At 37.9% G+C, this 25,590-nt stretch overlaps 2 protein-coding genes across 2 annotated transcripts in view; both read right to left on the bottom strand.

Annotated features, from left to right (window-relative positions):
• Window positions 1-25,590, bottom strand: part of LOC135683136 (xanthine dehydrogenase) — a 46,265-nt gene that overhangs the window by 6,378 nt on the left and 14,297 nt on the right. Inside the window, exons 2-7 of the mRNA XM_065198312.2 lie at window positions 13,510-13,571; window positions 12,111-12,431; window positions 5,673-8,014; window positions 3,002-3,302; window positions 1,978-2,271; window positions 1,313-1,759 (exon numbers count right to left, since the gene is read on the bottom strand). Coding sequence (XP_065054384.2) covers window positions 1,313-1,759; window positions 1,978-2,271; window positions 3,002-3,302; window positions 5,673-8,014; window positions 12,111-12,431; window positions 13,510-13,540 — 3,736 coding nt within the window. The 5' untranslated portion in view covers window positions 13,541-13,571. The remainder of the gene's footprint in view (window positions 1-1,312; window positions 1,760-1,977; window positions 2,272-3,001; window positions 3,303-5,672; window positions 8,015-12,110; window positions 12,432-13,509; window positions 13,572-25,590) is intronic.
• Window positions 18,016-21,823, bottom strand: LOC148960056 (uncharacterized). Its single transcript, XM_089109200.1, has one exon. The coding sequence runs from the start codon at window positions 21,664-21,666 to the stop codon at window positions 19,003-19,005; it is 2,664 nt and encodes an 887-aa protein (XP_088965326.1). The 5' UTR covers window positions 21,667-21,823; the 3' UTR covers window positions 18,016-19,002.

Raw genomic sequence — 25,590 nt, 5'->3', positions numbered from 1 at the left:
GTTTTCTTAAAAAGTCGTTAGAGGTCAACATATATGTTTGGTCTCCAAATTTAAGATTCCTTTCTCAAAAGCAAATTGACTTATTTTCCAGATTGACCATTACTAAAAATTGTAATTTTATAACGTCCAAAAAGGAAAACCTATAACGTTAAAATAAACGTTTTCTTTGACGAAGACAAACTCACTGGGAAAAATATAACAAGTCTTGGAGTTCTAATCGACAAAGATTTGACCTGGAAACCTATTCGAAAGTTTATGGAAGATTTCTATTAGTTCATACTTGATAAAAAATTGCACATTAACAGGTCCACAGACCATATTTGTACTGCTGTATCTATTACATATTTAGAAAATTCTAACATGCTAGATATATTTTCATTAATGAAACGTAAGTAAAAATTTTCTCAGCTCCATGGATCAGTTATGATATAATCAGTAAAGAAGGTCTATATTCCACCAGTACAAAAAGATAAATGGAGTGTGTGCTAGACTGGATTTACAAATGACTAACCAAGCCAACCACGAGAGAACGCCAGAAAGCTGCAGAAATTCGCTATTCTAAAAAAACATTGATGGACGGGACCACAAGTGGAGAAAGATAGATAAAGACAGATATTGGAAGTGAACTTGTGATGTAAGAGAAATGCAATTTCAAGGCCGTGTGAAAAGAAAAAAATAGCAACAATGGATAATGTTGAAGGAGAGAAAAGACAATAACAAGAAAAAGGGTACTATTATAAATGGTATCATCTTACTAAAAAGAGGTTCTTGAAGACCATGTGATGAACTGTAAGCACAAAAAATAAGGTTCTGAAGTAACTTGCTTTTATATGGAAAACAAGCTAGCAAGGTCCCACTGCATGAGAGGGGGATCTTACTGGGGTGGGATGAATTTTTTTCCATATTAACGCAAGAAGGTGGGATGAAGCAGGATGAACGGAGGAAATGTTCATAAAAACGAGATCAAATTTCCTCTCGCTTGTCAGCAAGCAGGCAGAAGGGTTGGATGATTTTCTCCATATTCAGCTGAAAGGTGGGATAGAATCTGAATCTAAACACTCGATTCATTTCACCTGCCAGACTAAGGGCTAAGGTGTGGAATAGATTTTCCTCAGTCAGAGAGCTTTGGCGTAAGTTAGTCATTTTAAAGAAACTCCTATTTTCAAAAACGAAAAATGTTTTTTAGCAAACTAGGGGTGCTTGCCTGCTTATGAATGCTTCCCAACAAGCATCATCTGGCAGCAGCGGAATGCTATGACCCATTGTTTACAATTGCTAAATTCTATGAAACAAAAAAACAGAAAATTCAAACCTGTCAAGCAATCGACTTCCACAACAGAGCATCCAGCTCCAAAGGTGTAATAATTAAACGCTCGTCCAATGTTCGTCTTGATGTCGTAGCCAATGTCTGGCGTTTTGTAGTAGCCAGTCGCTGACAAGCTCACTCTGTCGTAGTAGGCCGTCTTCACAATGTCTTTCCATGCTTTCTCTTCCTGTCGGTACGGTTCTAAACGCTTTAGCAGTTTCTGACAAGCGTCCATTACCGCCATTCCGTGCAAATCTGAGCTTATGCTTCCAGAGGTCGAAGTTGTGTTAGGGACCTTGTCTGTTGCAGTGTGTGAAATGAAAATATTGTTGTGAGGGATCTCGAGGACAGTGCTTGCCACTTGAATCAACTTCGTATGCAACCCCTGACCCATTTCGACTCCTCCGTGTGAAACCAGTACGCTTCCATCAAAGTATATCTGCACAAGGGCACCTACATAGTAATTTGAACATTGAAGTAAAAGCTGGATTTTGAAATTTGTATGATGTTTAACTTGTGGTGTATCAAAAGTAATTGACATCTATATCATTTGATGATATGTTGATTTATTGAAAATGATGAAATGATGAAAAACAGCAACTACTCTTGAGGTGAAACGTGAAAGAGAGTGTAGGAAAATGTTTTTATAGAAAAGGCTTAACGTATTTTACCTCCCTGATTCATAAATGCAAAATTAAATCCCACGCCATATGTGGAAGGGACAATGGCAATGCCACGCTTTTTCCATCTGCTTCCATCGTTAAATATTTCCACCTCTTGTCTGCGTTTGTAATAATTACTCTTCTCAATGCATTTGTCCCAGCATCTTCTGACCCCAGGTTCCATAACCTGGTTATAGTGGGTCAACTCTCCACCTTGGTACATGTTCTTCTCTCTGATTTCTGCCGGGTCCCTTCCCAAAAATGTTGCAATGTCATTAATCCATGTTTCAGCCATCATCATCCCTGTTGAAAACAAAAATATTTTGCAAACTTCTTCTTCTTCGGTATCTATTTTTTTTCTTCACAAAAATAAGTTTTTTTGACAAGATATAACTAAAACATCGCCCAAAACTACACTCATTAGAATAACACTAATTATCCATGTCCACTAACTAACACTTATAAACACTTTCACATTAGAATGTATATTTTAAATCATATTCTGCTAGATAATTAGCGGTCCTGTTAAATTCTTTCTTAAACACTATGGAATAATTTGATACTCTTTCTTATAATAATTTCTTATGTTACAAATTTGAACAATCGACCCCGAAGACCTGGAAGCAAAACAAGCCTTTTCTTTGAACAGGATGCTGTCTATGTTGTCGTTCTGAAATAGCATAGTGAGACAGGCTGTAGAGTCTTGAACATGCACTCTTAACTGTTGGTTAAATAGCTTTTGATCATGAAGCTTATAAAAAGCAGCATGAAGTGCAGCAGAAATAAATAGACTATAAGAAAGTCGATGCTATTGCTTTGGCGAATGTCAAAAACTGGTTTTTCTTTTGACTTTGTGGGTGAATTTATTGCCCTGTGAACCTCACAAAGGTGCAGATGGCTTGGTCTTTCATCTTGAGATCGAGATTAGTGCTATCGAGGCCAACCTGCGAATATATTTCCTCAAAATAAGCTTCCATGTACGCAGAGGTAGCAAGAACCTTCTTCGTAATCATAAAATGTGGTGTTTACGTACCTTGTTTAGCCCCGAATCCACGGAATGCAGTATTTGACGCGAGATTTGTCTTGCAACAGCGTCCAGAAGACCTCCAATATGGTGCAAAATAAGAATTATCGCACTGGAATATTGCCTGTTCAAGGACAGCTAAAGACAAATCGATGCTCCAGCCAGCATTTGAATACAGATCTGTGTTTGCTGCTACGATTCGTCCATCATTATTAAAACCAACTTTGTATTTGGCCAAAAATGGATGGCGACCCCCCGTCATGATCATATCCTCGTTTCTGTCAAGCATGATTCGCACTGGTTTACCAATCTGGCAAAAGAAGAGATTTATAAATATTACAGTGAATTTGTTAGCAGGTAATGAGATATGCTTATGATGGTAAAAAAGCGAAAATACTGGCAATATAAATCTTGCGAATAACGATATTGCAAGAGTCACCTCTAAGTTTACTCTTTCAACAAGGTTACATTCACATGGGAAATGCACAAGTTGTGTTCAATCTTATCCTAAGATCAGCCAGAAATCCAATTGAATGTAAATTTGGCAAACTAAAGGTACGCTTGTCAATTCTGACAAGAAAAATTGATCTGAAGTTTGAATTTTTCCAAACTCTTGTTTATGCATGTTGTGTCCTGCATAACTAATGTGAGAATGAAAGAGTGTACATTGATGCTAAGCTTGGGCAAAGTCAGGTTGACATAGCACAGACAAACGAGAAGACAAATGAATTGAGCCCAGACCCAGTTTATCCCTCCCAAAGAAGTAAAGGTAAAGTCAATAGAGAAACCTTGACAAAATACAGTTTATGTCTTCCAGATGCATATCAATAATGGGGGTTGGAATAAATGGGGTATTTAAAAAGCACAAAAACTTATAAATGGAGGGTTGTAATTAAATGAGGGTTGGAATAAAAGGGGGGTTGCAAAATTTCCAAACATAAATGAACTATTTTTTGAAATAATACTAAACAGTATTAAACAATACAACAGCTTAGCATGATTATTTTTTATTTACAGGTTTTACTTGCAATCCAAATATAACGAAAATAAAAATTTTTCTTATTTTTTCATTTTTTTTATCTTTTTTTAAGATTTTAATTTTTTTACATTCTATATCTTCTCATATTTTTGGTATTTTTCTCATTTTTCTAATTTTGTTTAATTTTTTTTTCATTTTTTTGAAATTCTTCGAATTTCTAATTTGTTTGACCTCCTTTGAAACATATCTTGGGTGGCAGCTTACTTAGAAATTAATAGGCAAAGGGAATTGAAATGAAAATGTCCTGCAGGGAAAGTTATGACAATTGAATTAGCAGGGGGAGTCTATTAGGCACCAAATAGTAATATTTATATTTACACATGTATTTAATCAAATTTGTGTCTCTTTTTCATTTGTCGTCTTCTGAAGTCATTTCCAGTCATTAATCCCATAGCAAATTTGACTGCCTGGCTACTGTGGTAGATAAAATAAAGTCTGATTCACAGGCAGAAGAGGCTGATTCTGTACTGCAGGGTATGAGACAGCAGAGAATGACACTGGCAAGGTCTTCTCTTAATTTTTTTCCTTCTTAGCCTCATTCAACATCAGTTTATCTCTCTGAGCAGCAGATAATTTTTTTTCTAGGTGTTTTCTCTTTTTCTAAAAGGGAGATGGCACTATATTTGTGGTACAAGTTATTTTTTCGAGTAAAAGGCGTATTGTCTTCAATACTGTTTTCATCACCCAATTCTTGGTCATCAATATACTACTTACATTTTCAGTAAGATCAGCTTGTGATTCATCATTGCTGGAAACCATGAGGAAACTTATAGATTCAATCCCAAAATGCAAAGGTTCTGTTGATGGAGACCTACCCCAAACCACACATAGTATGTTGTAGAATTCAAAGACAAGTCCCCATTGTGACATACCACTGCCACTACGAGTCCCCATTGTGACTGCTTTGGAATAGTTTTGCCTAATCTTTTTTATCTTCTCTTGTACACACTGGTGGGCTTTCTGTATCCTTCCTGATTCCTCTTCTCTCACACTAAAGTAGGCACTTCTTTCTTCGACAGACATCTCTGCGATGTGTTTCGTGGGATCAGATAGCCCAACTTGACCAAACTCTCCACACGCGCTTGCGCAATACTGACAGATTCATCACACCTAACCGAACTGGCCCACTTTAACGTGTTCACATGGTAGTTTTTATACAACCTCTCACGTGAACGTAAACGTATTTCTTCATACAAATCAATTTATTGATTGGATCTCAACTCAGTGGGACATCCCACCTCAGTGGGACAACTACTTATATGAACAAGCCCTTAGTTTGCTTGTTCAGTAATTAGCTACCAAATGAATCTAAGATTCACGCAAAATGGATCCAGGGTCATTTTTTGTCATGTCATATCTTGATTCAGTTAATCAAGTTTTTCATGACTAGTCCTGATGTGTACTGACAAAAATGTGAAATTAAAAGAGAAAAATCGGGAAATTGCTTTGCTTCAAGCGAGGGAAGACGTGCCACTCATTTTTTTGAAAGTGACAAACGTGACAAAAATTCTCATTTTTTGAAAGAGTAGTTCTTAATGGGATTTTACTCAAAAGTCTAATTACTATGGCTGGGAGGAAATAATGAGCTTCTCGGTGTCTGATTCCTAAAGCATCAAAGAAAGATTGATAGAAAAGTCTCACCTTACAAGCAACAACAGCAACAGCAGCAGCTATGATAGGTGCCTTTGTCTCCTTGCCACCGAAACCACCTCCGAGTCTTTTGGTCTTGCAAACGATGCGGTTGTGATCCACACCAAGCGCCTTCGCAACGACTTTCTGCGTATCAGACGGGGACTGGGTTGAAGAATAAATTATGATTTCGTCATTCTCATTCAAAGGAAATGCAATGCATGCTTGTGTCTCAAGATAAAAATGTTCCTGCGCCCCAGTCCTCATTGTCCCTTCTATGATGTGATCGCATTTATCAAATCCCTCTTGTACGTTTCCACGCTTCAACTCAAGCAAGTCACCATAATACGAATTAGCCGCAATTGCCTGTTCTATTGTCACGATTGCAGGCAGTTCTTCATAAGAAACTTTTACCTTGTTTGCAGCCCTTCTTGCAATGTTTTTGTCAGTTGCAACAACAGCACCAATCACTTGCCCAACACAGTGCACGACGTTGGATGCAAACAATTCTTCATCATTTGAAAAATCAGGAATTCCAGTTAAATTTCGTTCTGGTGGTAAATCTTTATGGCTCACAAAATCAACAACCCCATCAATAAGCAATGCTTCAGATGGGTCTATGTCCAGTATCTTGGCGTGGGGTTTTGTGCTTGTGACAAACACCAATTCAAGCTCGCCTTTGGTTTTGGCCATATCGTCTACATACACGGCTTCTCCTGTCGTGTGCAGATCACCTGATTTGTGTGGTATCGGCTTTCCGACTACCTTTTTCTCCCCATCAGACAGTTTGAAGAACTGATGGCTCTTGATTACACCTTTATGGAACTTCTCTGTTGCACTTGAGCAATGTTTCAGTAGACCAGACGTCGAAACATTTATCTCTTCTGCAACGTGAAGGAAAAACTTGAAGAATAAGCTCATTGCCAATGATCTTCTGTAACGTACCATACCCCCTGGAGCATTTGGAGGCAAGTTGAACTCAGAACAAATTGACCGCAATGTTGCCTCAAGAATTCCATCTCCTAATTGTTTTCCTCGAAGTAGCTCCATAGTTTTAAGGGCCAATTTTGAAGTAGGTGCAAGTCCCCCATAACAGAATGTAGCGTCCTTAACCAAAGCTCCTTCCACTACCATTCTGAAAGCTGCATTTACAATTGCAATATCATCATCGCGTCTTTTTGCTTGTTTATAAGCTTGAAAATATTCGTTGGTTTCAGTGAATGGTAGAGTGGTGGATACTAATACTTCTTCTGGTTTGAGGCACGTCTTTCGATAGCCAACGTAGAACTTTTCATTCATTTCCAGCGACCTTTTTTCATTCTTGCATGCTACATCAAGTCTGCATTTAGAGGCCATAAAAATAGGAATTAGGTCAGATATTGGGCTGCCAGTCATGATATTTCCACCTACTGCTGCGACGTATCGTATTTGTTTTCCTGCAAACCATTGCATCATTTCGACAAAAGCACTGAGCACTCTGGTTTTGTAGGCCGGTAGTTTTTCGATCATTCTTCGACAGACAGTTTCCATTTCATCAAGAGTCACTGAGGCCCCAAATGTCACACCATTTTCCAGGATAGATATTTCTTTCAACTCTTTAATGTGACTTGGGTGTATCAAAACAGGATATTCAAGGTGCTTGAACTTGGTCTCAAGTCCTACTTCAGTATTGCCAACAACGATCTTTGCGTATGGAAACTGCTCCTTCAATGACAATAGTTCATTTAGAGTTGTTGGTCTGTACCAGGTGACTCTTTCACCCTGGAAAACCAAACTCTCTGATTTTATTCCATTGGAAAGGAGCAGACTGGGTGGGTATATTGGCTCTTGACTTGGGTCGTATGGAATAAATTTGAGAGAAGTGGCATCAGGTAGTTTAATAGATTCCTTCAATTTAATGCCGGTACATTTGTCAGGAGCTGTCGACTTTTTGCAACAATTCTCACCTGCTCCACAGGAAATGTTTCTGTTGTCATCCATATCAGGAGATTCATTCATCTGCACTTTGCTATTTTCAATTGCTGCCAATTGCGCTTCTTTTATGTGATCAATCCCAGCGTTTGTCGATTGCTTCTGCGAAGAATTGCTAACTTCGCTATTTGCATCTTTATGGTTATCAGTGAAACCACTCGTGAATTCTGTCATATCGTTTACCATGCTGTTTTCTCCGCCTTCACTTTGTCCATTTCGATCTGGCCTCGTTTCTTTGTCTGGGATGCAAAAGGTTTTCATCGCCTCGAGAATCGGTCGGTAGCCAGTGCAACGACAGAGATTCCCCTTGAAATACTCCTCAACATCAGCCATACATGGTATTGGTTTATTCCGCAGAAGAGTGTACATGGACATCACAATTCCTGAAAAGGAAACGTTTGATAGCTAGATTTGTGATTGTTCATGAAAGTATAAAACTATTAATAAAATGATTGTAATAATACGATCTCCCCAATCTTTATCTTTATCTTTTTACTTTGGTTTGAGCTGCCTCAGGCCATCAACACAATGAAAACAAATACGCTGTGTTTTTGTTCGTCTTTTCTTCGGCGAAATGAAAACTAGCTAACTAAAAATCTATTGGAAAAGCATAAATATATACGATATGTGATTATGTAAAACAAATAAGGTGGCGAGGGAAAGGAAGGGCTAGGCCGAGTGTGGATAGTTTATGAATTGGTTAATGGGGCTGAAGATTAATGGGGGCCTAAACAAAAAAAAGGAAATGTTGACAAAGTGATATGCTCGTATAGTGTAGTTATGAGGTAGTGATGTAATGAAATTCCTGTAGGTAAAATAAACAAAACGCGGCCAAAGTTGCTGTATTTGACTACAGCTGGTTGAAGGCTTTTGGAAAGGATGAGATTGGGTCGCATTTACCATAAGGCAATATGGTGCGTAACACCCACGACTGCAACGTTAGAAACATCTACCATGAGGCAATATGGTGCTTTAGAAGACGGGTGGTTGAGCAATGTGGCTCTGGCAAGTGCTGACTTGATGGTGTTGAAGCAGTGGCGGCTCGTGGGGTAAATTTTTAGTAGGGCTGATGACGTAATATTCGAAATCTAAAGCCATAGACACGGAACGCCAAGAATAATAAAAAGCCTTTCCATTCTTTACTACATCTAATCAACAAGGCTGTCATCATTTTGAAAGTTTTGATTGAAAAAATGTATGGCTCAGTGGAATGAGCGCTGGTTTTTGAAGCAGCAAACTGGAGTTCGATTCCAACCATGAGTGGTTCGATACAATTGGGCAGCACCCTTGTGGTAATAATTTTCCTCCTGTCAGCCTTTGTCTTATGATTACATATATATAGTATACACATAGTTGTATGTAATGAAAATTTCTGTTTACTGGTCTGTCATATAGTGCTAGATGTTGTATGGGCAGAGCTGTACACGTTTTGGGTCTATAAAACAGGATGGCTCTAAGTTGCTACATGCTTAATGCAAACATTATGTAGCTGTGTATACAAATATGTTCGAAATATCATATTTTATCAAAATAGTTGTCTAAAATGCTTGAGTATCTAGTTGATTGTTCAAATCATAGTATCCCCAATTAAGTCATAAATACATATTAGCTGAAAGTATATTAACTATGATGTTATACAGTGTAGATAAACATATTTTCAACCTTTAACAACTGTCTGTGCAAAGATATCTAAAACAATCATATTGTACAATGCAAAAATGGCTTTGTGTGTCCTGTCAAGTTTTTAAAACTATCAAACTTATAAAATTAAGAATGTTTTGTGATGGCTAGCTCAGTAGTAGAGGTGATATTAAATACTTTACAAATACTCATCTTTTTTTTAAATTATACATACTGGTCTATTACTTCTTACTTCAGATATATAATCAGTTCATAAAATATGCTTTTTATCAAAATTCTCCCAGCCACCATGCAAATACATTTTAAATCCCTGTTTAACACGTTTTGTGAAAAACTCAGGGAGAACTGCTCTACAAAAAAAATACTTCAGTGTTAGAAAAACATAATTGACCATAAATTCTTCATCAAAGCAAATGGTTTCAACAAACAATGGCCTCCCAGTTCCAAACCAAACTACAGAATCAACTCTCTTTAAGTTTGCACAAAACATTTGGCCTTGGTAGAAGTATGCATGCTTGCACTTCAGCTTAAAATTACCACCATCTTCAACTTCTTGAAGAGACATGTTGTACTTTGAAAAAGGGCATTTGATTTCCAACCCCCATGTTTCATTTTTTAAGTGATTACACCATCTAATGAAGCACCAAGATAAGGAAATGAGGAAGACAATTGCAGACCAACTTCAGAAACTTGAGCATTGATACCTTTATCTTTCAGTAACATTATATAACGCTCTTTAACATGTCCTTCGTGTTTCTGGCCATGGCAAGTTGCAGCTGATGTGAAAGATTAATAAAACATAGAGTTAAGCTGGGAAGAAGGTTCAACAGAGTTTACAGCAACAGAGTAAAAATTGGGTGCAGTGATTCGATACATACGATGCTTTTTCCAATAATCACTTGACGCTTGGCCAATCTCCTTCAATGAATATTACGATATTTCAATGAATATCACGATGTTTTTGCACGGCAAAATACGGCAAACGTGCGAAGAACAAGATCGGCCTTAACACCGGATGGTTTCTCCTTGTAGCGCTTCAAAATGCTCTTTAATTCCGCTACTGTTAATGACCCCAAATCTTCCAAGCACTCGACAACTTTTCCTTCAGGAAGCAACGATTTAAACTCTTCCATTTCAAGATCTTAACTGATCAAGTTTAATCAAACAAACGCTTCTAATTTTCCAAACAAGATCGGTGTTTCGATAGTTGTGCGAAAATGCCAAGGCAACTGGAACATCGGTATTCTCGTTTTCAATTTCACACCTCGTTTAAAAAACCATTTGACGTCATTGCAAAAGTGGTCTATTGATTAAACCTAAAAATTTTCTGAGTTTGCGCGTTGAAGTTGGTGGCTGATAGTCCTGGATGGCTTGGACTTTGGTAGGAAGCAGAAAAATTCCATCTGCTGAAACCTGGTGTCCAAGGAAGTCGTCGATGTGAGCATATACAAAATGAAGGCCTCGGAGGACTTCATCGATGAAGCGTTGGCATGTTAAAGCAGCGTTCCGAAGACCAAAAGGCATACGGTTGATTTCAAATAAACCAAATGTCGTTGAAATGTCAGTTTTTGGAATGTCAAAGGGATGTACTGGAATCTGATGGTAGGCTTTAACAAGATCGATTTTAGAGAAGATTGTTTGTCCATGAAGAGATCGGCTTTGGTACCATGTGAAGCATGTGCGAGAACCTGGCTGGAGTCGACCTTGATTGACAAGTGTAGCCAGTTGAGTTGTCAGGCTGTTGACTTGGTTGCGGAGGTCGTGGATTTACTTTGATACGGGGAAGTCAGCTGGATGGCGAGATGCTTGAGACGAATGGCTGTGGAGGAGCAACTTCAAGAATTTTGTCTGCTAGGGGGGCAACCTCGTCGAAATGGCCGGTGTCAGGGGTTGATGCCAAAATAATTTGGATACTTCGTAGCAACTGTTGCAGGAAAAGTCACTTTAAAATGCCGCTTTCCAGGTTGTTATCACCAAGCAACTGACGCATTTTTCGGAGGAGTTGAGAAGGTTTTCGGTCTCCCAGATCTTCCGAAATCAGCAGTTGATCAAGATCCTTTTGTTCTGAGGCTGAGGTTCGTTTGATGACTTCAGATTTCAAAACATTGTAAGGGTTGGTTGTCGGAGGTTAATATCCCCTTGGTCCTATATTTTTCACTTTTCCGCATATCATTGCTCGCTGTCAAATTGCCGTCGGAATGATTTTCTACAGCGCTGATTTCCAAGAAAGAGCTTTATGAAAACCTTGAGATGTGCTGCTCGGTATATTCTACCGTATTTTTCATGACTTGTTTGATTATTCGAGCAAAGAGCGTTGGATCATAACAGAACTTCGTCCGTTCGCCGTACGAAACATAAACAAATGTTCACGGGTTTAGCTACAAGTACCAGAATTCGTTTCGTCACGACGTAATTAGGGGCAAGGTCTATTGGAGAGAGAAAAGGTAGTAACAGCGGGTTAGGCATAACAAATGGCCGTGATCCCTAACATGATAGTTTGGAAGAGATGAAATTAATTATCTGAAGAAATAGGATTCTCATGATTGGAACAAAGAATGACAAAATCTTCAAAGTCAAGCAGAACGCGTTCAGGAGCAGGAGACTTCAACGCCATTTGCACAAAATTGTTTTAACTTTTAGATGACGTCATGCACTAATGGGAGTCAATTGAGCGATAACTTTATGATTTCTATAACTTTTATAACAATCCATAAAATTGAGTGAGGTCTAATGTTGTCAACACATTTCTTCCCAGAGAAGTGAAAAAATTTCAAGTAGAAAAATCTTGTTCAACCTTTCTCAATAATTGCATGAGTGAGTCCATATAGTGCTACTCACCTGGCGTACAAAATCCACACTGTGAGGCATGCATCTTCGACATTCTTTCTTGTATTGCATGAAGTTTTGTTTTCGTGCTACCGATGCCTTCAACTGTAGTAACAGCTAGGCCATGCATCGCACAAACAGGAGCAAGGCAAGCGTTCACCGACATGTGCTTAATCGTCTTCGTCTCCTTCTCGTACATTGACACCATCACAGTGCAAGCACCACAACCACCCTCCCCACATCCCAGTTTTGTTCCACATAAGCTTAGTTTTTCTCGTAAATAGAACAACAGAGTCCATTCCGGATCAGGATCTTTCTCCACAACTTTCTGCCCTGTTAGAAAAGGCGCAATGCTATATAACTTGGATTAATGTTACAATCGTTTTGAAGAAGCTCAAGCTGTTTGCGTCGTAAATAGTTTTAAAGCATGTGCAGGCCTGGCCATTTGACGAGAGCCATAGCTTGCTCCCCTCCAGCCTCTCCTTAAATGCTAGAGGAGTGCTACAGATAGCTTTTCTAAATCGCTATAGAAGATAAATTGTTCTAATTGAAATCAAAATTTCGTTTGTTTCTATTCATATTTATCTATGAAAAGCTCACCTGAAAATAACTAATGACCAGGCCTGATGTGTATTAAAATCTTCTGGCAACTTTTTTTAGCAAAAAGCGATATGAATAGTAAATAAAACATTAGCATATGGATACTCTATTTCTATTATATTTTTGGATTAGACATAATTCCCACAATGATTGAAGAGGTGCTACAGAAGACATTGAACAAGTTTGTTACTGATTATTTGATGAAAACTTAATGAAACGAGATTAGAGAGATCGTTCGCGCAATTTTTTTTTGGTACCAAGACCTTATTTTGCAATTATGCGGCGATAAAAGATTTTCTCTCAACATTACCCACATGTTCTTTTATCATATATGAATCAAGATGAAAGAAAAAATCGAAAGTAATGATTTTGAACATTCCAGGTTTAAAAAGCATTTAGATGTAAAAGTTCTGACCAATCAAATGAAAGTTTTTATTAATCGAGGGTATAACTAAACAAAAAGCTATTTAAAGTTTCAAGATGTCTGAAGTCTGAAGTCACTGAACAACCCCTTTCTCTCTATTGCCTCTTGTATACAAAACATTTTCACTAACATAACGCCCCTGAAATATTTGCACAAAGTTTGCTTAACTGCTTTGCTTTGCTTTGATTTTGGCAATTTATCATATCAGTCCCTATTATTTATCATTTACGTAAATTGCATTCAGTTGTGTGGGACTTCATCTCAAAGCAATACGTATAGAGACGAAAATTGCCAGCTCCACAGATGATACAGAAACTGTCTGCAACGACTTCTTTCCAGGGATAAAGACTGCAAATTCTTCTAAAGAATCAACAAGAGGCTACTAACCGTTGACGTAAAATTCAAGTTGTGACTTCATCTCAAAATACCATGATATAAGCTGCAATAACCTGAAACAAAAGCGGCTTTGAAAAAAATTTATTATTAACAAAAACCTTGTTATCTTTTTTTTGAAAGTAAAAGACATGCAAATTAAATAGTTTTTAATTGCATACACATAATAATGCAGCTGACAAAAGTCACTTGATTTGGCATACTGGAAAAACCAGACCCTATGACCCTAGGACCCCTATGACCCTAGGACCCCTATGACCCTACGAAGAACCAAAAAGGACCCTTAACTACTAAATGATTTGCGGCTCCCCCAGAACCATGCTTTTTAATGCTATCATGTTGACAGCTTTGGAAGCATTCCGACTTTGCCTCAAACATTTAACATTGTCATTTAACAATCGTCTGTCTCCAGTCCCTTTATGATTTCCAGGAAATTATATTGTGATTTTTCTGCGAACTTATATTGTGATTTTCCCCAAAACTAAACATTTTTAGGCGCCTATTGCGAAATATTTCGCAGCGGTGAAATTAGAGCTCTTTTCGAAGTCAAAAATCAAAACTTGATTTGGCATGCATACAGGATGACTGCAGAGCAGTTACATAATCGTTGTAATCTGCTTTGTCCTTAGGACATGTAGAGAAGAGAATATGGCGGTAAAAGCACAAGACAAGCAAAATAATACATCTAGCAACGAGGATCATAGTTTCTGGGGCGTTTGGCAATTTTAAGGTCACCACCACTTGGTGTGAACGTTGATCAATATAGCCAAAGCCTTAGATAGAAAAATACATGGATTCCTTTACCTATTATCTAATTGCAACAAATATTTGTGGTGATACAGTGAAGACAGTGATGCTTATTCAATGTGCGAATGACAGTGTCTGTCGTATTTTCAAAGCTCTTCCTGGAGCTTGTAGGCTTAAGATTTTGCATTTGCAGCTGATAAACTAAATGCCTACGGCTGTCTAAAACGTAAAGCTTAGAATGAAGGTTTCTTCTCAGTCTTAAAATGATAGACAAGACAACTTAAAGATGAAAGCATTGATACATTTCATACACTTTTAAGGAGTTTATCCTTAATGTGTGAATTTTCCAGCCCAGAGACTGAAGTGCTACTGGTAACAAGTGCAGAAAATATGGCAAATCAAATTTTAGCAAAGCCTATAAGAATAACCCCTCTTCTGGTGCATAGACAATTGGTAGAGCAACTATCCCAAATAAAGAGATAACCCAAAGAGCATGTTAATTTTGTTTATAATGCATGCAAGTCATCATTATCAAGCTCTGATGATAAATTTGCTCATAAAATGACAAACAAACAAAGAGAAAGTTTGCAACAACCAGCTCCACGACCAGAAGACAAATTTAAAATAGGAAATAAGAGGTCCCAAGGGTACTTCTCAAAGCCAACATTAAAGTTAAATTTCTTACTGCATCTAGTGCATCAGTAAGTATTTCAAAAAATCAAGCTTATTGGACATATTCCTGCGAAAGATTGATCTTTGACCCTTGAGAAATGCTTCATATCAGCTACATGCTGCCTATTAGCAAACCTGCATATCACATAAAATTCTGTATGTATGTATGTATGTATGTGCGTATGTATATATGTACCATAAAGATCGCAGCGTACGTAGAAAACAGAGAGATTCCAGTTTGGGGTTAAACAGAGCTGTACTTGAAAAAACGAAAAAAGTTTACTGTTGATACTAAAATAACTTTAGAAAACTTTGAAAGTTCCTCAACTGAAGCTCTAAAACCCAGCTCTCACTAGCTAACGAGAAAATAATTCTCATTTTATCTTTTTCTGTTGTGTTTGACATGCTCTACACCATTTAATGTGATCTTTTTGCTGTCTGTGAATAGAAGTCTCATAGCGGTATTTTGCTTAGGGCCCAGGGGCCTCTGTTACGCCAAAGCACATAAAATGCGATAGTAACTATAACTAAATTGCGCATAGATTTCTTCCAAAACTTTATCTATTACATTGTAGAAACAATTGAACAGAGCTTTGCTTTCTAGATGGGTTTTGGGGTCCTTATCGTTGCAAAGAAAATAAGTGTCCTGGCCACTGCCTTCCCCCTTGGCAAGCACAATGCGTTGCGGTTTGTCCCTATTAGCTATATGACGGTTCATCTTCAACTTTTCTCTTGAAAATACATGTCTTTTGGTGTTGGCCTAAATGAAATTGAAGTGACCTTGAACAACAATAAGACCATTTCTTATTGACTAGCTTTCTGCAAGAGTCAACTAACGGCAAAGGCAGTGGACATAGATGCTCAGCGGAGAACAGTCCTCTATTCGCTTGCCAAGCTCGCCGCTCATTTTGGACTGTCAAAGCATTTGCCAACAAGTTTCAACATATGCTTTTGAGCCCGATTTGTATAATTGCTGAAGACAAAAATTTAGCAAAAACATCCTTTTGGACACCATACAGTGCAAAAATTAGGCTGTTGCTGTTCTTGTCATTTTTTCGTATTTTTTCACCCAGTAGATTTTCACCATATCCCGCTCACAATTACGACCACTTGACGTTTTCACCTCAGAGATTTTTAAGCATACTCAAAATGTAGTTTTTCTTATCCTTTTTGTTTTTGGAGAGGTCTACAGCCCGAATTTTGCCCTAAAATATCAGCTGCCCGAATCTAAGGGGGCCGAACCTATGGGACAGAGGATTTTCTGTAAGCATTTTGGCAGGTGCTTGCCTTGAAGAAATGTTTTCCATTGAGGTATTCGACTCATAACTTCAGGTTTAGTTCACATAACTATTATCTTTCAAGCATTATAGTCACCAACACCTTGAAAGAAACTTCTATTATTTTAATACCAACATGTATTAAAAACAGTAATGTACTGATGAAGCGGTCGGAGTTTAACATTCACATTGACATGGGAGCTTGATCATTGCAGAAATATTTTTTATACTGAAAAACCTGCCTGGAATCTCTGTTGTTTTATGTTTTTACGTTTGTATAAAGGCTCACTTTACTTCCAAAGGTAAGCAAACACATCGAGAATTTTATGACGCGACCTAAGACCCTGTTCACACGATACCGGATTCATTTCATATCGGATTCACTGAGCCAATCCGGTATGAATATTAAGCTCTGTTCACATGATACCGGATTCATTTCATATCGGATTCACTGAGCCAATCCGATACGAATATTAAGCTCTGTTCACACGATACCGGATTCATTTCATATCGGATTCACTGAGCCAATCCGATACGAATATTAAGCTCTGTTCACATGATACCGGATTCATTTCATATCGGATTCACTGAGCCAATCCGATACGAATATTAAGCTCTGTTCACATGATACCGGATTCATTTCATATCGGATTCACTGAGCCAATCCGATACGAATATTAAAGCTTGATTAAATGAAATTTAATCACGTTTAATATGTGAAAAGGGTACGCCTTTTAGGTGCCCCTTGGGCTTTTGTTTTTGGGCACAGATTGCACAATTGTGGAGTTTGTGTTTATTGTAGCAGTGCTCGAGTAAGTAAGCTTTACATTGTGTTTTTATACGGCTAAAGCAACCAGCGTGCAAGTGTGCATTGGCTTTGGGTATATAAACTTTGTCTTAGCACAGTTTCATTCTCACACGTTGCACGACAACTTGAAGTTGGACTTTGGAGAGGAAAGGTTTTTTCCTTTGCGACCCTGCCCACCCAACCCTTGTCTAGAAATTTTCAGGGGTTTTTATTTACATGCATGTTGACTTTCTACTTATTTTCGTGCATTAGTTAATGGCCGTATGGCTTGCGACTTTTTGCATGAACAAGGTGCTGCTAGTCGTCGGAAGAAGCCCATTGTTCTTCTTCTCAACCCCCTCAAAAACGGTAGGGGTTTTATTTATGGCCGTCTTTGCGATTGGTGCACCGACAGCCCAAAACTAAATGGTTCAAATGATGAGAGAACACCACCTTCAGTCTTATGATTGACAATGGTAAAACATTCTGAGGACCATCCAACTAAGGTTATTTGCTAATGGTTTTTGTTTAGTAACCTGGAACAAATATTAAGCTCTGTTCACACGATACCGGTTTCATTTCATATCGGTTCCCTCATTTTGTTGACATATCATACCCTACCGACGTGATTTATGTTGATACGGCCCCATTTGAGTAGTTGTAAAAAAACTGTATTTTACGAAATTTTGCAAATTACTAATTTTTTAAAAGACAGTTTAAAGGTAGACATGGTAGACAAGGAATGCAAGGTTTATATATCACTTTCAATTGGTTTATGCTTCGATTTAAGCTATAAAAGTCGGATTTTATGTAAATTACAGCGAAATTTCGTAAATTACAATAAGCCATTTTGTTTTGAAGAAGAAGTATTTTGAAATCAATTTTCAAACAATCTAATTTTCCTTTGCATTAATCTTGTGAAGCTCATCATCAACGCAAGGAGCATATTTATTGTTTAACTGCGATCCACTGTCATTTTGTGTCTTGAAAAGAGTGCCAAACTGAGCATAGGGGAAAAATGCGTGACGCTGGTCATGGCGGCTCGGGATTGCGGGCGCAAACACTCCACATTGATGGAAACACGAGGTCAGTGGTTGAATCAGAAAATGTCAAGAACAGGTTAGGTGTGGGGAAGAGACAAAAAAGTTCGAAAAGGTAAACGAGTAGCTATCTATCAGTAAAAGTATCGATTTCTATCATCTATCTATACGTATTTTTTAAAATAAAAGCAATAACACAAAATGGAAGTCACTACAATTCCACCTCCTGAATTGCAGTGGAAGTGAATAACAGGCAACATTGCCGCGAGAAAAAATGTCAACTAACTAAAAATCTAGCTTTTGCTACAACACGAAATTATAACTACCGACTCTGCAAAACTATAAGGTTTTACATGGTAACTTTCATTTATTGTGGATTTATTGCCTATTTTGACAGGGCGGGGGACTTTAGCCGGCAGTTTTATCTTACGAATTCCACCTCCTGAATTGCAGTGGAAGTGAATAACAGGCAACATTGCCGCGAGAAAAAATGTCAACTAACTAAAAATCTAGCTTTTGCTACAACACGAAATTATAACTACCGACTCTGCAAAACTATAAGGTTTTACATGGTAACTTTCATTTATTGTGAATTTATTGCCTATTTTGACAGGGCGGGGGACTTTAGCCGACAGTTTTATCTTACGAATTCCACCTCCTGAATTGCAGTGGAAGTGAATAACAGGCAACATTGCCGCGAGAAAAAATGTCAACTAACTAAAAATCTAGCTTTTGCTACAACACGAAATTATAACTACCGACTCTGCAAAACTATAAGGTTTTACATGGTAACTTTCATTTATTGTGGATTTATTGCTTATTTTGACAGGGCGGGGGACTTTAGCCGGCAGTTTTATCTTACGAATTCCACCTCCTGAATTGCAGTGGAAGTGAATAACAGGCAACATTGCCGCGAGAAAAAATGTCAACTAACTAAAAATCTAGCTTTTGCTACAACACGAAATTATTCTGAAACTGAATTCTCAATCACTTCAAGTGGGAGCAAATTCGAGCCTTTGGTAGATGCGTTAAAGTACTTCTTAAGAAAACTTTCGATAAATATGCAAAATTCCTCGAGACAAGCGACTGGGGCACAAGCTATAATGGCGCCTTTCATGTGATGAAAATGGCTGTCAAAAAGGTAAATGTTTTCATTTTTTATAATGATGGCCATCGCTTTGTCAGGGTTTATTATCAAAACCATCGCAACCTTTCTCTTTTGTGAAGATAACCTCTCTATTTGTCCTAACAGATCGTGCAAGTCCATCACAGCCTTCCATGGCTCGGACATATACAAATCAAGATGACCGTGTTGTATTATGTCTTCAACAAACATGTTTTGGTTCCCATCTATTTTTGGTAGTATTCTATAAAGAGCATTGCCTCGATTGATAATGCGAATGTATTGTCTGGCGAGACTCTCGTGGTTATCGTTGACCATCAAAAAAGAATCATTTAACGAATGAAGACAGGCAATCGTGGAAATGACACAGCAGGAATTGATTCCGCCAAACATACTGATGTCGTTTTGATTAGCCAGTCCTGATTGACTGTATTTCCAGGGCAGAATTATTTTGGTGACAGACCCAATTTTAAAGATAGAGAGCTCAGTTTCTGTCATATCGAGACTGAAAGATGATTTTAAGTGCCATGAACATTCACAAGGTATTTTTGTGCCCTCATTGGAGCATACCTTTCCCGGACATGTGTTACATTTTCTTTCGCTTTTTTTCCCACTGTGGCCTCGTGAAGAGTGCATGCATTTTTTACAATGGGGAGGCCTAGTTTGCCCATCAACTTTGATAATCGCTGTCTTTTCTCTACTATTATCGGGCTTTGCAGGTTGCAAGAGTCCTAACTTGCACGAAATTTCGCTGATTATATCATTAGATTTTTCTTCGGAAATATCATCAAGGCTAATCTTAATTGCGAAGTCATTTTCATCGTCGTCATCATCATCATCAATGCCACGTGTGTCACCGCTGGAGCGATTTTTTTCTGCATTGTGCTCTCCGAAAATTGATGATTGTGCCGAAGTAGCAAGACGAAATGTTTCATTTTTTAGGTGGGCATTGCAAATCAAACAGTAATTTACATGTCCTGTACAGATTTTATGGAAAGCATGCCAACAACCTTCAAAAATAAACCACTCAGCTTCTGTGTTGGAAAGAGTACACGATGGCCAATCGCAACAAACATTTTCATTTGGATGATCAAGTGTTTGATACCCAAGTGGCAGGTGTGTTTTAGACCCTGTTTTCAGCATCCCTTGTAACAATTTGTCTAAATCATCGTTAACTTCTCCTACTGTATTGGATGCTATCCTGGTGAATAAATCAGCGATGATTTTTGTTCCTTTTAATTTTAAACTTTTCAACTGATTCCTACTGAAATTGGCGGTTTTAGGTGGAGTGAAATTGGTTCTGAAACATTTCTGGGAAGACTTGGATTGAAATGCTGATCTTGCCTTTTTCTCCAACAGCTCTGGTGTATCCCCGTCAGACGTCTGGGCTCTAATTATGGAGTGGGCATTTTCTACTGGATACTCATCAGTCACAGACAGAAATTTTCTAAGCGTTTCAAATATTTGTACATTGTTATCTTTCCAGTACAGAACGTTTGAAATCCAGATAAGGGGCGCTTTATTGTAATGCCTTCGTTTCATGTTATGAAACATTACCCATATGAAGACCATGGCGTTGAAATATTCAGTAAAATTATTATTTCGAAAAGTAATACTATACATCGATAAAACAAGTGGAAGGTAATTATCAAGCAAGTTCAGGAATATACCATATAGTGGATTTCTGCATAGTTTAAAGGCTTTTTTAACTGTTTTCCTAATCGGGGTCCAGGAGCCATATACCATGTCTTCTATAAACGAAGTCCTCCATGGTTTAGGCTTATCAGCAAGTTTACTGCGTGGAATCAAATTTTCGTAAAAGTACTTAAAAAATGCATGGAACGTTAGCATCAAGTCTTCCTTGGCGTTCAAGGCTATATGCAAAGGACCGATCATAGGTATAGCAGCTTGCTCAAACGTTTTGCAGCAATGTTTGTCACTTTCATTCAACGAGAATGCGAATGGCGTTGATGAATAGATGTGATCTTCTTTGTTTGTTCTATCAAGATGACATAATGCCTGAGGTGGTTTTCTAGCCAGGGGTCGCTCAAAATTGCAGCGGGAATACACAATTTGCCTTAAATAGTACTGAGCTGGCCAGTCACCGGGAAAGAAAACAACAAACTCGGACATGTATCTTGCAAGAGAAGAGTTTTCAAGAAATGACAAGGCAGATTCAAAGTTTTCCTTACTTTTCAGAGGCTGTGAACGAAACTCAATCAAGTGTAGATTTTCAAAGCACCTTAATTTCCGAACGTTCTCGGAATTTTGATACTGATGGACCATTAAGCGATGTCTTTCTACTTCAGAATCAAAGAAAGAAGTTGTAAGCCAATCAGGCATTACAGACGCATAAGAAGATGATAGGCTTTCTGCAGAGAAGACATTTGTCATGGCCTCTGAGATGTGATGAGGATTAATACCATCTGGATTGTGTATTCTACCTAATTCAGGAATGGGTATAGCAGGAATATCTTTGAAGATTCTACAGACGATAGTGCACATGCTGTTTGCTTTAGACGCCTGCTGTTCCGTTGGTCGCCGTTTTGTATGTATGGTGGTGTAGTCATCAATGATGCAGACAACTAGCCACTTATTTATTCTAGCTTCTTCGATGCTCTGTCTAACATTTTCTTTATTTGCTAAAGATAGCTTTGTTAATTCGTTTTAAATTGTCCTGCTGCTAGGACATGCACCCATTCTTCTTCCAGTATCGATGCCCTCTTGCGTAATATGGTTCATTCTTAGATAAATGCCATTATCTTTTTGTAAAAAATTACATTTTTGGCTTTTACCAAAGCAGAGCTGGTAAATTAAATTTACTGTCAAAATTTTGTTTTTTTCTAATCTTTCTGTGGTGTGTCTTTTATCAGTCATTGCAACCAGGATGTTTTGGAACAAGGAAGGTGCCCCGTTCGAAAGACAGTACTCTTTAAATGCTTCAGGGTCGTATATGGGAGGCTGTCCTCTAAAACTTCTGACCATTGAAGTTTTTAAGTTTTCTACTTCTATTTTAAGGTCCGACCCTGTTTGAGAAAGTAATAAGATAAGTGTTATCAATTGATTTCATTTTCAACACATTTTTAATGTTAAATTAGTAGATACGTAAGCCTCCCCCGTCTTAATAGAAGTCTGTCTTAATTTCTCAAATAAAAATAGACATGTAGCATCTGTAGGCTTCGCTGTTTAGAAGTTTTACTGAAACGTAACTTGATTAATCATTTGCGGAGTGGCTTCACAAGACACGTGGAGAAAAGTTTCCATTTCTAAGTAATGCCGCTAAAGCAGGATGTCTCGTTTAAAGCCTTGTATGCGGTATTTATGATTTAGTTGATATTTTTAATTCCATTCTTATGTTTAAAAATAACCAAGTAGAACATACTGAACTTGTTTGAACTTTGCTTAAAACCTATAGGGAAATTTTGCCTTATCGTGGATAACATCAGATTGGACAATGTATACTAACTTGCTTTGAGCTTTTCAATTAGGCCTTGGAGTACAATTACATTGTCAGCATTTATTAATATGTCTCCACGGGGGCTAACAAGCTGGTGACCAAATGATGTCCTTTCCTTTTTCCAGTTTGAAATGTCCAACAACATTCGTTTCGGTGGATCGGGCAAACATCTGTCCTCCAAGTCCTGATGACTTTCGGCAGAGAGTTTGAAACTCTTATTTTTATTGCCGCGAAACCATGGCTTGCTTCTAACATTTTCTTTCTGTAGAGAATTTGAATTATTAAGAAAAGCTTTGATGTATTAGTTTGCGCAACCTTTTTTAAATTTGCTGTTATTATCATTATTTATCTCTAGCCTATGAAAATGAACTTATTGGCAGAAAGATAGAATATCTTAACTAGATCTGTCTTTTTCTAATGACATTACCTTAAAAATTCTTAATTTCTGTACCAGGTTATTATCACTACTTTTTATATCTGAATATATTTCAAGTCTTATTCTGATAAACATAAAATAGGTATAACCCTTTTTAGGAAGATAGTCTTTGGTAAAAGTATTTTGTTTTTATGGATAATCCTTTTACTATAGATAGATATTTTTTTTACAATGGTTACCTCGCTTGTTAATCGCTGTCTTCTCCGTCGATTTATTAAACAGACGCAGTTGTGGCATAAATCACCGCTTATAACTTCAGGACCGAAATAGCTCTGAATATCTTCAATGTTGAAGTTGCACGAGGAAACAAAAGGCCTATTCTGTTGAGTTTTTTTTCCACACGCTTGACAGCCCTCTTTACTACGGTAAAGCATGCAAAGCAAATATGGTATCGTGGAAACGAAAATGAACATCCATGTCCATGAAACCACCATTTTATTAACTTTTTGCAAATTAAACAAAATGTTAACAATTTTTCAGTTTAACGACGAATACTGTTTACCGGGAAGTATGGCGTAAGCAGTTTCAATTTCGCGCCGAATTTTGGTTGCTAAGTTAAACATAATGGCGGATATCGCTAAGCAGTGTTGACATTCGTAACCCCTGTGAATTATCGCGCGCATGGCAAGTACATTTTTCCCCTATGCTGCCAAACTGTTTTAGAAACCCCGAAAACGAAGCTGCTTTTTCGAAACAGAGGTTCCGGAGCGAAACCGTATCGGATTCATGCGTTCACACGAGCTCAAAAGAGATCCGATATGATTCCATTCTACATTCACAGCGGAATGGTTTGAATCCGCAAAAACGATACGGTGCGTATCGGATTCAAGCGTCATCGTGTGACCAGAAGGCCTTTTCGATATGAAAAGCGATCCGATACGAAATGAATCCGGTATCGTGTGAACAGGGCCTAAGTGTTCACGTATGTAAAATTTGCTGCTGGTATATATATTTGTAAAACTTCTGACACCATTCGTTGTTTGAGCGATTGACCGAGCGAATAAACGAATCGTTTTGACACACAAAATCAATTCCTTTTGTTCCATCCAAAGCTAAGACGTACTTTTACACAATATCGAAACTTAGGTACTAAACAGCCTTTCACAAGTACTGTTACGCCATTAAATTATATATATATGAAACGAAACCTCGAGTGCTTTCACAAGCCACTCGGGTTGAATGCCATCAGCCCTCTCTTAGCCTTTCCATCCATGACCGTTCTGTGTGTGTGTGTGAGCTGGTGTCTACATGTTTGATAGCAGTGGCCTTTCGCAAGCACCACGCTGCTCTCTAACTAACCCTGTTTCTCCGTACTCTACTTTATATAACAGCATTACAATATAGCAAACTAATATCAATAATTGCCGGTGTTATTGTCGGTATCTATCGTGCAATACGTAAATGAACTAGTAGGAGGTGTTAGATATATTAGGATACGCGGGGGAACTTTGTAGAGCAAAAGGGCATGTAAAATATTACTATACCGGAAAACATGAAAAACTAAAGCGCGACACGCTAATATATCCTAATCAAATAGAAGCATGAACAAATATAAGCATAAACGCAAGACTGACCTAAAATGAAATAAGTACCTATATTACACGTAGATTAGAAAATCGATGTAAAAAACACAACCTGATTTGAACTGACCTCCCACACTAGAGCCAGACCAAGGCAACTTAATCGACTTAAATAACAGAAAACGTAAATTTTAAGGCAAAAAGCTTCGAATTTTGATCTTCCTGTTTAACTACATTTACAAATAAGGTCTGATGAAACCCTAAATGAAGAATAAACGAAAATACGTCCCCAAAATATATGCGTAAAACTTCTCAGAAATCTGTTCTCAACATATTTGTGAGTTTTAGTCGGTGTCCCCCGGCACCGTTGAGGGTGTTGAGGATGGCCCAGGATTTTGTAGGGATTACTCGTTAGAATACGCATGCGTCCCTGCCCCTCTACATTGATTTGCTCGAATACGCATGAGATCTCCTCTCTCCAACAATTACACTCAATGACTAAGACGGTACTCCATTGTTCAACATGCTGCAATTCCCTGAATAGTTAATTCTGCAATTTAAAATTCCCAAAGCAATTGAGGAATAGGTGCGTGACAAAACGTGAACCTTGTCTCTAGACAGGGAATTTTGCATAACCATCTAGCACCCTGCCTAATCTAAATTTTTAAAGTTTAAATCAAAAGAGTAAAAAACAATGATTATTTTAAGCCTTGGGAACATTCTGGAAAATGACCGGGCGTTTCCGGAAGCATGAAAAATGCACGGTCAGCAAAATTTCAAAATTTTCAAATCTGATGATACCATCAGAAAGAGCTTGCAAAACTGAGCAAAAGGTATGAAAAGAACAATGTGATCTGACCTATAAGCAAAAGGCTGTGAGTGTTGAAACTTTTCGTTTTGTCAAACAACTTGCATTCTGAAGTTTCATTATAGTACAGAGGCAGAGCAGTAAAATTGTGAATGTTATAATAATAGCATGAAGTTTCAGATCAGAAATACTGTTATACTACACTTTA

The sequence above is a fragment of the Rhopilema esculentum genome, chromosome 7 (genome assembly GCF_057945365.1).
Source record: "Rhopilema esculentum isolate cy_ngs chromosome 7, ASM5794536v1, whole genome shotgun sequence".
Classification (NCBI taxonomy): domain Eukaryota; kingdom Metazoa; phylum Cnidaria; class Scyphozoa; order Rhizostomeae; family Rhizostomatidae; genus Rhopilema; species Rhopilema esculentum.
This window is presented reverse-complemented; position numbering and strand designations above follow the sequence as displayed.

Bases quoted from the DNA above. Each gene is read 5' to 3' on its own strand.
- LOC148960056 (XM_089109200.1), bottom strand. From the start codon at position 21,666: ATGTGCACTATCGTCTGTAGAATCTTCAAAGATATTCCTGCTATACCC.